The sequence below is a fragment of the Piliocolobus tephrosceles genome, chromosome 6, assembly GCF_002776525.5.
Source record: "Piliocolobus tephrosceles isolate RC106 chromosome 6, ASM277652v3, whole genome shotgun sequence".
Lineage (NCBI taxonomy): Eukaryota > Metazoa > Chordata > Mammalia > Primates > Cercopithecidae > Piliocolobus > Piliocolobus tephrosceles.
In genome coordinates this window covers 101,726,256-101,740,542 of record NC_045439.1, presented here as the reverse complement: position 1 = coordinate 101,740,542, position 14,287 = coordinate 101,726,256, and the positions used below count along the sequence as shown (strand labels likewise).

At 42.4% G+C, this 14,287-nt stretch overlaps 1 protein-coding gene across 3 annotated transcripts in view; it reads left to right on the top strand.

Moving 5' to 3' along the window:
• The window catches only part of TRIP4 (thyroid hormone receptor interactor 4), a 71,420-nt gene that overhangs the window by 26,956 nt on the left and 30,177 nt on the right, over positions 1 to 14,287 (top strand). For all 3 annotated transcript variants that reach the window (XM_023185310.2, XM_023185309.2, XM_023185311.2), the window contains exons 9-11: positions 3,282 to 3,469; positions 9,205 to 9,329; positions 10,876 to 10,967. In XM_023185310.2, coding sequence (XP_023041078.1) covers positions 3,282 to 3,469; positions 9,205 to 9,329; positions 10,876 to 10,967 — 405 coding nt within the window. The remainder of the gene's footprint in view (positions 1 to 3,281; positions 3,470 to 9,204; positions 9,330 to 10,875; positions 10,968 to 14,287) is intronic.

The window sequence follows — 14,287 nt, the reverse complement described above, 5'->3', positions numbered from 1 at the left end:
GAATTGGAAGGAAGAGTAAGTAAGATTAGAAGCTGAGAAATTGCCAAGGAAGTCATTGCAATAGCACCATGGAAAGATGATGCAAGCCCAAATTAGTATTATAGCACTAGTGGGGCAATAGAGAGTTATTTAAAGACCAAAAGTGGGAGCTGGACCTGAGACGTAGTGATACACATCTATAGTCCTAGATACTTGGGAAGCTGAGGTGGGAGGATCACTTGAGCCCAGGAGTTGGAGGCTGCAGTGAGCTATGATTAAGCCACTATACTCCAGCCTGGATGACACAAGTGAGATCCCATCCCTAAAAAAAAAAAATAATTATCATCATAAAATAAAGACTAAAAATGTAGATGAAGATACCTGCTGGCAGATTCTTTAATAGTATTATTGAAAGATAATGAGGAATTAATTTAGGAAAGTGGCTGTGTAATTAAAGGCAACAGCTGTAGTAGAAATAGGAAAAATAATTTGTGCTCAAGATTGTTCACATACTAACATTTTATGAAATTATTTATTTCCATCTACGTGTGGTGACTGACATCTGTAATCCTAGCATTTTGGGAGACCGAGGCGGGAGGATCACTTGAAGTCAAGAGGTCAAGACCAGCCTGGGCAACAGAGCAAGACAGTGTCTGAAAAAAAATTTTTGTAAAATAAATTATTTACCCTATAGTGGATCAATTCTTTTTCCTCGTTGGTCCTCTGTAAGAACTTCTATCTCCTATTTAGTATGTAGTCAATTCTGCCTTATGTTTTGAATAGTTATTTATGTGTCTGTCTTCCACTAGGCTTTAAGTTCCTTGCCATCAAGAACCGTATCTTTTTCATATTTTATGTCTCCCTAGTTAATGTGCTTTTCACAGTTAAGTACACAATAAATGTGTATTTAATTTGTAAAAATGTGTATTTTTAAGATATGCCACAATTGACAAGAATCATAAAATTGTATGGCCGAAAGAGCCTTAGAAATTTATTTAGTCCAACTTCATCCTTTTCTAGTTGGAAAAACTGAAATCTTTAGGGGTTAAATGATTGCCTAGGGTTTTGACTACCGCTTGAAGTTTTTTCCTGTAAGTTATTATATTTTCATATGTATGTATTTATTTTTGAGACGGGATATTGTTCTGTCATCCAGGCAAGAGTGCAGTGGTATGATTACAGCCCACTGCAACCTTGACCTCCCAGTCTCAAGAGATCCTCCCATCTCAGCTTCTCAAGTGGCTCAGACTACGGTAGCCATGTACCATCATGCCTTACTAATTTGTATATTTTTTGTAGAGAAGGAGTTTCGCCTTGTTGCCCGGATTGGTCTTAAACTTCTGGGCTCAAGTAATCCTCCTGCCTTGGCCTCCTCAAGTGCTGGGATTACAGACATCAGCCATCGTGCCTGGCCCTTATTATTATTTTTATTTTATTATTATTATTTTTTTTAGTCATAGTCTCGCTCTGTCACCCAGGCTGGAGTGCAGTGGCACGATCTCGGCTAACTGCAAGCTCCACCTCCTGGGTTCACGCCATTCTCCTGCTTCAACCTCCCAAGTGGCTGGGAGTACAGGCGCCCGCCACCATGCCCAGCTAACTTTTTTTGTATTTTTAGTAGAGACAGGGTTTCACTGTGTTAGCAAGGATGGTCTCGATCTCCTGACCTCATGATCTGCCCGCCTCAGTCTCCCAAAGTGCTGGGATTACAGGCGTGAGCCACCACTCCCGGCCCCATATTATTTTTAAAGACACAGGATCTCACCATGTTGCCCAGGCTGGCCTTGAACTTACGAGCTCAAGTGATCCTCCTGCCTCACCTTCTGAGTAGCTAGTGAAGCTACAGGCATGCATCACTGTATCCAGCTTTATAAATTATTCAATTTTTAAAAATTAAGATAACCCCAAATATTATCATGCTAATTGCCTTTATTTTTAAATTTTAATTTTGGTGCACATGGTATTGTTGCTCTGGAAGAAACAGTAACCTTTGCCATTCTCTGAACTGTAGCCAAAACTCTTCACTCTTCTGTAATTACCTGTACCTTATAATTCTCTATTCTTTTTATATGATGGGAGCCCTGTTTTAGTAGTCCTCCATCCTCTCTTTCAGGAGACAAGTTCTTCATTTTAGGGTAAGAGAATATTTCATGCATCCAGTAGTCAGAAGTGCTGCCTCTGACCTGACAACATCTGTTTGGCTTTGTCATGGTGCCAGCATGTGACACTGCCCATAAGCACATGCAGAATTGTGGATCAAAATGATGAACCTTCATTTAGCTCACAGAATTCTATTGAAAAATTATCCAGAACCAAGTATGGATCATTAAGTTTAAAGTGGAAATAATTATAACTCTTTTGGTCTGATACTTGTGCTGTTGCTGGAATTAGTAAGCATTGTATGGAGATTTCAACATTCTAATTATTCTTTAAGATGGGCCTTGTTATCATACCTGAGACTTCTACTGAATTTATACTATCTCTACCCTTTTGGCCTTATTTCAGATAAAGATGGGATATATTTTTCATTTGTTGTTGTTGTGGTTGTTCTGAGACAGTCTCACTCTCTTCCCCAGGCTGGAGTGCAATGGCACGATCTAGGCTCACTGCAACCTCCACCTCCTGGGTTCAAATGATTCTCCTGCCTCCGCCTCCCAAGTAGCTGGGACTACAGGCGCCTGCCACCACGCCCCACTAATTTTTTGCATTTTTAGTAGAAATGGGGTTTCACTGTGTTAACCAGGATGGTCTCAATCTCCTGACCTCGTGATCCGTCCACCTCGGCCTCCCAAAGTGCTGGGATTACAGGCGTGAACCACTGCGCCCGGCCATATTGGGAACAGCCATGATGCCCAGCCTGGGATATATTTTTTAAGAAAAATGTTCCCAATATGGCCGGGCGTGGTGGTTCACGCCTGTAATCTCAGCACTTTGGGAGGCTGAGGTGGGCGGATCACGAGGTCAGGAGATTGAGACTATCCTGGCTAACACGGTGAAACCCCGTCTCTACTAAAAATGCAAAAAATTAGTGGGGCGTGGTGGCAGGCTCCTGTAGTCCCAGCTACTTGGGAGGCGGAGGCAGGAGAATCATTTGAACCCAGGAGGTGGAGGTTACAGTGAGCCCAGATCGTGCCATTGCACTCCAGCCTGGGTGACAGAGCGAGACTCCATCTCAAAGAAAAAAAAAAAAAGAAAAATGCTCCCCGTATGATTTCCTCATTATTAGCATTCGCTTCATTTTGTCTACCTACCCCAGATTCTTGCCTTATAAGACAGAACTGTATGTTTGTTTTTCTGTGTAGTGGGTTGACCACACAGGTGCAGCCTCACAGAAGAAGGCTATCCGTTCTTCAGGATTGGGACTAGAGTTCAACTCGCTTCAGCACCAGTTGCGAATCCAGGATCAAGAATTTCAGGAAGGCTTTGATGGTGGCTGGTGCCTCTCTATACATCAGCCCTGGGCTTCTCTGCTTGTCAGAGGGATTAAAAGGTAAGAATAAAAATGAATCTGGGCAGTGGAAGATCTTAGAGTGACATAAATTTAATTTAGAAATATGGATTGAAATTAGTTTTCCTCAATCTGGTGATGAGTTATAACACTCTTCAATAAATAGAACTTTGAACATCATATTCATGTTACTGACTTGGTAGTAGTATATTTTAAAATTAATTTTAAAACATTTAAATTGACAAATATAGTGTTAGTTTTTGTGCTGATTAGCTTAAAAAACAAACTGAGCTTAAAAATGCTAAGAAACCAAGTCATAACAAAGATAGAAGACTAATTTTTTCATCTTTGGAGGGAAATCTATTGAAAAAATTTCTCTTGATTTTGTCTTTGTAATATACTACTCAGCAACCTTAATAATTTGATCCTATTTGAAACATAGTTTTGATGCCTGTTTACTTATTAAGATACCAGCATAACTGATTTTATTTTCCTGTCCATATATCTAACTATTAATCTGGCTAATAATATTGAGAAACTGTTTTATCACAAAATCCTTTTCTACAAAAGTAGGGGAAATTGAGATAAATAGAGGTATTATAGAGCTGAGTTATACCTGTTACTGATGATAATATTTAATAGCTTACTATTCCGTGGTGTCTTGTGTTTTTCCTTTTCTTTTCTTTTCTTTTTTTTTGAGATGGAGTCTCACTCTGTCGCCCAGGCTGGAGTGCAGTGGCGTGGTCTCAGCTCGTTGCAACCTCTGCCTCCCGGGTTCACGCCATTCTCCTGCCTCAGCCTCCCAGGTAACTGGAACTACAGGCACCCAGCACCACACCTGGATGATTTTTTGTATTTTTAGTAGAGACAGGGTTTCACTGTGTTAGCCAGGATGGTCTCGATCTCCTGACCTTGTGATCCACCTGCCTTGGCCTTCCAAAGTGCTGGGATTACAGGCATGAGCCACCGTGCCCGGCATGTTTTTTTCTTAATTCGGTTTTTAAAAAGTGTTTTTCTTGGCTTTTATTATACATGTAAATGGAAAACTGTAAAGCACAGAAAAGTAGCTAGAAAAAGAAAGATTACTTGTAGTCCCACACCAAGAAACTGCTGTTATTAGCATTTTGGAGTGTTTCTATTTTTATTGTATTTATTTATTTATTTTTTGAGACGGAGTCTTGTTCTGTCGCCCAGGCTGGAGTGCAGTGGCCCAATATCGGCTCACTGCAACCTCTGCCTCCCGGGTTCAAGCAATTCCCCTGCCTCAGCCTCCCAAGTAGCTGGGATTACAGGCGCCTGCCACCATGCCCTGTTAATTTTTGTATTTTTAGTAGAGATGGGGTTTCACCATGTTGGCCAGGCTGGTCTCGAACTCCTGATACCGTGATCCGCCCACCTTGGCCTCCCAAAGTGCTGGGATTACAGGTGTGAGCCACTGTGCCTGCTTTCTTTTTTTCTTTTTTTTTTTCTTGAGACCAAGTTTTGCTCTTGTTTCCCAGGCTGTAGTGCAATGGTGTGGTATCAGCTCACTGCAACTTCCACCTCCCGGGTTCAAGTCATTCTCCTGCCTCAGCCTCCTAAATAGCTGGGATTACACGCACGTGCCACCATGCCCGGCTAATTTTGTATTTTTAGTAGAGATGAGGTTTCTCCATGTTGGTCAGGCTGGTCTCAAACTCCCAAACTCAGGTGATCTGACTGCCTCAGCCTCCCAAAGTGCTGGGATTACAGGTTTGAGCCACTGCGCCGGGCTGTTTCTGTTTTTCTTGTGTAAATTGTTAAATGGTGAGAGCATGATACATGTGTTTGTGTTTTTTTTCTTTCACTTATCATTACAACATACTTCTTTCCCTTCTTATTTCTTTTTTTTTTTTTTTGAGATGGAGTCTCGCTCTGTCACCCTGGCTGGAGTGCAGTGGCGCAATCTTGGCTCACTGCAAGCTCCGCCTCCCAGGTTCACACCATTCTCCTGCCTCAGCCTTCCGAGTAGCTGGGACTACGGGTGCCCGCCACCACACCCAGCAAATTTTCTTTCTTTCTTTTTTTTTTTTTTTTTTTTGTATTTTTAGTAGAGACCGGGTTTCACCGTGTTAGCCAGGATGGTCTCGGATCTCCTGAGCTCATGATCGGCCCACCTCAGCCTCCGAAAGTGCTGGGATTATAGGCGTGAGCCACTGTGCCAGGCCATTTCTTACTTTTTTCTATTAGAATTTTATATACCTGGCAATGTCCCAACTCATAACAGTAAAAATACCTTATATTTAAATAGGATTTTAGTTTTCAAAGCAGTAGCTCTGTGAAATACAGTCATGTGCTGCATAACAACTTTTTTTTTTTTTGAGACGGAGTCTCGCTCTGCTGCCCAGGCTGGAGTGCTGTGGCCGGATCTCAGCTCACTGCAAGCTCCGCCTCCCGGGTTCACGCCATTCTCCTGCCTCAGCCTCCCGAGTAGCTGGGACTACAGGCGCCCGCCACCTCGCCCGGCTAATTTTTTGTATTTTTTAGTAGAGACGGGGTTTCACCGTGTTAGCCAGGATGGTCTCCATCTCCTGACCTTGTGATCTGCCCGTCTCGGCCTCCCAAAGTGCTGGGATTACAGGCTTGAGCCACCGCGCCCAGACTGCATAACAACTTTTCAATCAGTAATGGAACACATGTACAACAGTGGTCCCATAAGATTATAATACTGGCTGGTCATGGTGGCTCACGCCTGTAATTCCAGCATTTTGGGAGGCCAAGGCAGGCGGATCACAAGGTCTTGGTGAAACCCCTTATTTACTAAAAATATAAAAATTAGCCAGGCATAGTGGTGCATGCCTGTAATCCCAGCTACTCGGGAGGCTGAGGCAGGAGAATTTCTTGAACCCGGGAGGTGGAGGTTGCAGTGAGCCAAGATTGCGCCATTGCACTCCAGCCTGGGCGACAGAGCAAGACTCCATCTGAAAAAAAAAAAAAATTATAATCCCTTATATTTTTACGGTACCTTCTTTTCTTTTCTTTTCTTTTCTTTTCTTTTCTTTTCTTTTCTTTTCTTTTCTTTTCTTTTCTTTTCTTTTCCTTTCTTTTCCTTTCTTTTCTTTTCTTTTTTCTTAGATAGGATATCGCTCTGTTGCCCAGGCTGGAGTGCAGTGGCGTGATCTCGGCTTGCTGCAACTTCTACCTTCCAGGTTCAAGCATTCTCCTGCCTCATCCTCTCGAGTAGCTGGGATTACAGACGTGCACCACCACGCCCGGCTAATTTTTGTATTTTTAGTAGAGATGGGGTTTTGCCCTGTTGGCCAGGCTAGTCTCAAACACCTGACCTCAAGTGATCCACCTGCCTCCACCTCCTAAAGTGTTGGGATTACAGGCATGAGCCACCATGCTCAGCCTTTACTGTACCTTTTCTATGTCTAGATGTATTTACATATATATATAGTTACCACTGTGTTCCAGTTGCCTACAGTATTCTGTACAGTAACATGCTGTACAAGTTTGTAACTTAAGAACAAGAGGCTGCCGGCACAGCACGGTGGCTCACGCCTATAATCCCAGCACTTTGGGAGGCCAAGGTGGGTAGATTACCTGAGTTCAGGAGTTCAAGACCATCCTAGCCAACATGGCGAAACCCTATTTCTGCTAAAAATACAAAAATTAGCTGGGCGTGGTGGCGTGTGCCTGTAATTCTAGCTACTCGGGAGGCTGAGGCAGGAGAATTGCTTGAACCCAGGAGGTGGAGGCTGCAGTGAGCCAAGATTGTCTGAGTGACAGAGTGAGACTCAGTCTCAAAAAAAAAAAAAGAGCAAGAGGCTATACCATAGCCTAGGTGTGTAGTAGGTTATACCATCTAGGTTTGTGTAAGTTCAGCCAATGAAATTGCCTAAAGACACATTTCTTAGGACATATCCCCATTGTTAAGCAAGATATGACTATAGATTAGGCCAGTATTATTATAGTCTTTGACAAATGAGGATACTGAAGCAGGCAAAGGTAAAATAGATTGCCCTGAAATATGAAGCTAGTTAATGACAGAGATGGAACTAGAGTTCTGGTTTTCAGAGTGCTCTTTCCTCTCTACTGTTCAGGCTTCAGACATTTCTCTACTTTCCTTAAAGACAAATGATAATCAGCATTTAGGCATAATAATTTCTACTTTGGTAGTTTCACTATTAGATGCCATTTCTCTATTTTGTTAAGGTGGACTACACCTTATCTCCCCTCTTGAAGGTCAGGTTTTCTTGCTTTGACTTCTAATTGTTTCATAGTTCATGTCTGTAAATGCCATTAGAACAAGTGCATGGGAATCCGCTTCTGCTCCAGGATGATCAAACCCTTAGATGTCTGTTCTTCTCATAGAGTTTTCTGCAATTTAGGTGTCTTGCTTCTCCAAAGTAGAAAACTAAACAACTTGCCTTCTGCTAAGGGAATCAGAGTGTTTACATTTCTCTCATCCTATTTGGATCTGTTATTTAAATTTTCTCACAGAAGTGAACAGAATGAGCAGCATTTAGTGCACAGTCACTTTATTTTATTCCCATAGAAATAAAGGAGGTGGATTTGCCACATTTGTGGGACGATTTTCCCAGTAATTCTTCAGGTTATTTGGCCTAGAGGGAAGATATACATTGGTCCATTTCCAATATCGTGCACCTACTATGTGCCTGGCACTCTTCCAATTTATCTATTTTGGGAAACCAAGGATATGAAAAATTCATAACACCATTTTCCATTATAAGAATGGGATAAGAGGGACATATTATCAAGGTACTTTATTTAATTTGGTGGGAGGGGAAAGAGAAACATCTTTTTGTAATCCTTGGAAAGGAGCAATTCACAATTAAGTTCTCCTGAATGCATTCTGTTATTCTCCTTACAGGTTCTTTCAAACTATTTCATAAGTTGTTTAATAATCCACAAAGAAAACCCTGAATACAATTTAAAAATGCAAATGGGGCCGGGCATGGTGGCTCACGCCTGTAATCCCAGCACTTTGGGAGGCTAAGGCAGGCAGATCACGAGGTCAAGAGATCGAGACCATCCTGACCAACATAGTGAAATCTCGTCTCTACTGAAAATACAAAAATTAGCTGGGCGTGGTGGCGGGTGCCTATAGTCCCAGCTAGTCAGGAGGCTAAGGCAGGAGAATCACTTGAACCCGGGACGCAGAGGTTGCAGTGAGCCGAAGTCGCGCCACTGCTCTCCAGCCTGGCGACAGAGCGAGACTCCATCACAAAAAAAAAAAAAAAGAAAAAAGAAATGGATGTGGTTCTAATTGAAAGAGTAAAGATAAGCATTTTTATTTTCTTAAATTATTTTAAATAATAAATAAAAAGTTACATTCTTGGGAGTTATGTGTAGGTGAGGATTTTTCCGTCAGGTTGGAGAACAAATCAACTAATCTTCTAGGGAAAGGTTAGTCTTTGACTCAAGGGCAGGGATTTCCATATCTCTGATATGACTATATGCCTTGAAAATATACGATTTGTATTGTAGAAGCACCAAGACTGGTGAGGGCTCCAAATCTGAGTTGTAGGGATCAGGCGAAAAGCAGTCAGGAGTTGAGAGAGATGACTTGGTGCTATTCTGATGGAAGAGAAATTAGTGGACAGAGTTCATCCTCAAGCGAAAGGTATTGTCAGAGGAAAGTGTTTTTGACAAAAGATATTCCTCTTGGTAAGACATCATCTATAGACCTCTTGGTTCAACTGGATAATCTGCTATAGGATTTGTTATATATTATGGGATATTCCAGGAAACTAGAATTTAGATCCTTTCCACTAAATTTTTATTTGTTTAAGGGTGGAGGGCAGATCCTGGTACACCCCCCACAGAGGACGACTTTGGATAGCAGCCACAGCTAAAAAACCCTCCCCTCAAGAAGTCTCAGAACTCCAGGCTACATATCGTCTTCTTCGTGGGAAAGGTAAGAGCCGTATGTTCTTCTTTCACTTTTACTTTGTGGAGAGAAGTCATTGACGTTCATCTTCTTTCACTTCCTTCTTTCTTTGGCTTTTTCTTTGTTAAAAGAGACTTTTAATCTTTGTATATGTTTGTTTAGTGGTAAAATCATTGACAACGTTCAAAGCATTAATCTGTCAGAACAGTGCAAATAAAAATATCAATTTCCAACACAAGAAATCGACTAGTTTTAATTTTTTTATCTGAGAAAATCAACATCTTTACTCTAAAGTTAAAATGACTGCTGTAAACTCTGAGATCCTTACATTGGGAAGAACAACCACATATAGGAATTTTCATTGAGAGTGGCCTAAATAGACACCTACTATTGGATTTGGACACATCAAACTTGATTGACTTAAGCAACGTATTTTGGGAATCACACCAAGAATACTAACTTTGGATCCTTGGGCATCCTGTTTTTCCTTCCTCTTATCCAGCTCATACAGTTGTTTTGAGGGTAGAATAAAAGGACAACTACACAACCATCTTTAAAGGTTTTTAAGAAATGAGGCCCAAAGAATCACTAGGAATAAGAAGTTCATGCTTCCTTTTTTTTTTTTTTTTTGAGGCGGAGTCTCGCTTTGTCGCCCCGGCTGGAGTACTGTGGCCAGATCTCAGCTCACTGCAAGCTCCGCCTGCCGGGTTCACGCCATTCTCCTGCCTCAGCCTCCCGAGTAGCTGGGACTACAGGCGCCTGCCACCTCGCCCGGCTAGTTCATGCTTCCTTAAAAGCATTTTTCTTTTTTATTTTTTTTTTGAGACAGAATCTCATTCTGTAATCCAGGCTGGAGTGCAGTGGTGCGATCTCTCCTCACTGCAACCTCCGCCTTCCAGGTTCAAGTGATTCTCCTGCCTCAACCTTCCGAGTAGCTGGGACCACACGCGCCCGCCACCACACCCAGCTAATTTTTTGTGTTTTTAGTAGAGACAGGGTTTCACCACGTTGGCCAGGCTGGTCTTGAGCTCCTGACCTCAAGTGATCTGCCTGTCTTGGCCTCCCAAAGTGCTGGGGTTACAGATGTGATCCACTGCGCCCGGCCTGAAAGCACACTTCTATTTCGATTAATATGACTGGCTTGTTTTAAAGACATTCATTCTTACGGTTTTAACCACATTTTGATGTTTATTTGTTTACTTCTTTTTCTTGTCACCTGTGACTGCCTTACTTTGCTTCCAAAACTCATCACCGCCAAACTCCAATCTGATCCAATGGCATAGAGTAAATCGATTTGTTTTAGGATGAATATGTGGGGTCCTTGAACCTGATGGTATGAGGGCAAAGGAAAAATTTTCTAGCTTAACATGTGGATAGTGCACTAAGCGAGCCACTCACTAGATTTTTGCTAAAATGCAAACAGTTGTGCCAAGTAAATCTCACTGTTTACCTTATGTCTACAAACAGATAATGAAAAAGTTATTAATGTTTGTTCAGAATTGAAAACAGATTCCTGAGTTCCAAGATCACAAAGAAGGAAATTTATTCACTCCTTTTGTTATTCCTGATTCAGATGTGGAATTTCCTAATGACTATCCATCAGGTTGTCTTCTGGGCTGTGTGGACCTAATTGACTGCTTGTCCCAGAAGCAATTTAAGGAGCAGGTGAGTAAAGAATACTTTTTTTTTCTGAAATAGAGATAGGGTTTTGCCATGTTGGCCAGGCTGGTGTTGAACTTTTGGCATCAAGTGATCCCTCTGCCTTGGCCTCGTAAAAGTGCTGGGAGTATAGGCGTGAGCCACCACACCCAGCCTGGTGCATATAAATATCTGTATAAAAAGCTATTTCCAGGCTGGGCGCTGGTGGCTCAGGCCTGTAATTCCAGCACTTTGGGAGGCCGAGGCAGGCGGATCATGAGGTCAGGAGATCAAGACCATCCTGGTAACACGGTGAAACCCCGTCTCTACTAAAAATACAAAAATTTAGCCGGGCGTGTTGGTGGGCGCCTGTAGTCCTAGCTACTCCAAAGGCTGAGGCAGGAGAATAGCTTGAACCCAGGAGGTGGAGGTTGCAGTGAGCCGAGGTCCCGCCACTGCACTCCAGCCTGGGCGACAGAGTGAGATTCCTTCTGGGGGGAAAAAAAAAGCTATTGCCACAATCCAGCTAACAAGTATATAGGGTCTTCGTCCCTTACCAAAACCTTGTTTCTTTTGAAGAAACTCTTGATTATCCCTTGAATCATTTTGATTCGGGGGTGGGAATACTAGGATCTGTTATTGCTAATTCTGGAGCTTTTAGTCCAGGCTATTGAATTCATGATAGGCAAATGTATTTGACTCTGATTGCCAGGACTGTGTCATATTTGGGAGGAGGTATGTGTATTTATGTATGAATTTACATATGTATGCATTTATATATTTTTATTTTTATCACTAAAGATTGAATTGATAGGTCGGGCGCAGTGGCTCACACCTGCAATCCCAGCACTTTGGTAGGCCGAGGCGAGTGGATCAGTTGAGGTCAGGAGTTTGAGACCAACCTGGCCAACATGGTGAAACCCCGCTTCTACTAAAAATACAAAAATTAGCTTGGTGTGGTGGTGCGTGCCTGTAATCCCAGCTACTCAGGAGGCTGAGGCTGGAGAATTGCTTGAACCCAGGAGGCAGAGGTTGCAGTGAGCTGAGATTGTGCCCCTGCACTCCAGCCTGGGTGACAGAGTGAGACTCTGTCTCAAAAAAAAAAAAAGAAAAGAAAAAGAAGAGGCACAGTGGCTCATGCCTGTAATCCCAGCACTTTGGGAGGCCAAGGTGGGCAGATCATGAGGTCAGATCAAGACTACCCTGGCTAACACGGTCAAACCCCATCTCTACTAAAAATACAAAAAAATTTGCTGCGTGTCATGGCACACTCTTATGGTCCCAGCTACTTGGGAGGCTGAGGCAGGAGAATCACCTGAACCCGGAAGGTGCAGGTTGCAGTGAGCCGAGATCACGACACTGCACTCAGGCCTGGAGGACAGAGCGAGACTCTTGTCTCAAAAAAAAAAAAAAAAAAAAAAAAGATTGAACTGACATAACTAAAGTACATTTTTGAACAGCAGAGGGAGCTGAAAGACTTTAACTTAATTAGAAAATTCCTGAAATGTAGGACCTTTAAGATTAGACTCAGAACTAGCCGAAATCCAAAATAATAAAAGTCCATCCTTGAAGCACAAACAGTATGGTTTTCCTGTTCTTTGAACAGTTGCTTTCGATAATAGGGTTTCCACCAGTGTGCTGAAGAAAAAGCTTCGGTTTCATTTTTCTCAGCAAATTCTCTTTCTCAGACTTACTTACCTTTAATTACTGTTATTACTGTCTACTGTTTTCCTTTACTGTTCCCAGCCATTTTATCCTTTTTTTTTTTTTTTTTTTTTTGTAAACTCTGGGTCACACTCTCTCGCCCAGGCTGGAGTGCCAATCTTGGCTCACTGCAACCTCTGCCTCCTGGGCTTCAGTGATCCTCCCACCTCAGCCTCCCAGTAGCTTGGACTACAGGCACACACCACCATGCCCAGCTAATTTTTGTATTTTTATTAGAGACAAGATTTCACCATGTTGGCCAAGCTGGTCTTGAACTCCTGGCCTCAAGTGAACCACCTGCCTAAGCTTCCCAAAGTGCTTTGATTATAGGTGTGAGCCACTGTGGCCAGCCTACTCACTGATTTTTACTAACACTTGTTATCCCTCTAGATTTATGTCTTTCATTTCCTTGTGAGTTACCTCCTCGGCCTCCTCTGATTATGTGTGCGAGTACAATGCATGCATTTTGGTGTGAATTTTGAGTTCTAGCCTTTTGTTCTTTCCTTAGTATCTGATCCAGACCTAGGCAAAACCATAAACACATGGAGGCTATCCCCCACGCTCTTGTGCCTGCACTATCCCTCACGCTCTTGTGCCTGCACTATCCCTCTGAGCCTTTTGCCCATTTTTTTCAATGTCTACTTTCTTCCTCCCCCTCCCTTTTTTTCCCCCCAGTCTAGAAGTAATACTATAAAAATATCTTACACTGGTGTAGGCTTTACAGTTTTAGAGATTCACAATCATTAACAGCTTACTATAACATACTGCATTATGTTTTCTTCCTGGGATATGTATTTGCATTCTAAAAGAGAACCCAGGAGCATCTGGCAGTGTGGATGATGGTTTTTGGCAAGGGGCCTTGCTTTATTTTCTCATCTATTGATCAAGCAAACCACCACCTGATGCAAGGTCAAATGATTTCAATCTCTAGACAGCCAATCTTCTCTGTGCCACAAATTTGTGTAGAAAAGGGTAGGAAACTATACTATGGAATACTATGAAGGTTATAGGGATTAGAAATCTAACTAAAACAAGTCTTGTTGATTTCTGAAGGATACCTCTTTTTCATGATACTTCTCCTTGAACTTACATTCTGTCTCATGTCCTGAGGTTGCTTCAAACAGCATGTAGAAGTGCAGGAATCCTCCCATATGTTTCCAGCTAGAGGTGCTGGCAACTCTCTTTATGAATGTCTCTGATATGTAACATTAAAATATAACAGAAGCTAGAAGCCACTAGGCTTCATCAGACATGGGAATCCCATACACATTTTCCCTATGGTTGGTTTTTCTGGAGCTTTTTTCCACTGTTTCTTTTTTTTTTTTTTGAAACGGAGTCTCACTCTGTCACCAAGGCTGGAGTGCAGTGGTGCGATCTTGGCTCACTGCAACCTCCACCTCTCAGGATCAAGCGATTCTTCTGCCTCACCCTCCTCAGTAGCTGGGATTACAGGCACGTACCAGCACACCTGGCTAATTTTTTTGTATTTTTAGTAGAGGCAGGGTTTCACCATGTTGATCAGGCTGGTCTCAAACTCCTGACCTCAGGTGATCCACCCACATTGACCTCCCAAAGTGCTGGGATTACAGGTGTGAGCCACTGTGCCTGGCCTCCACTGTTTTTTTTTTTTTTTTTTTTTTTTT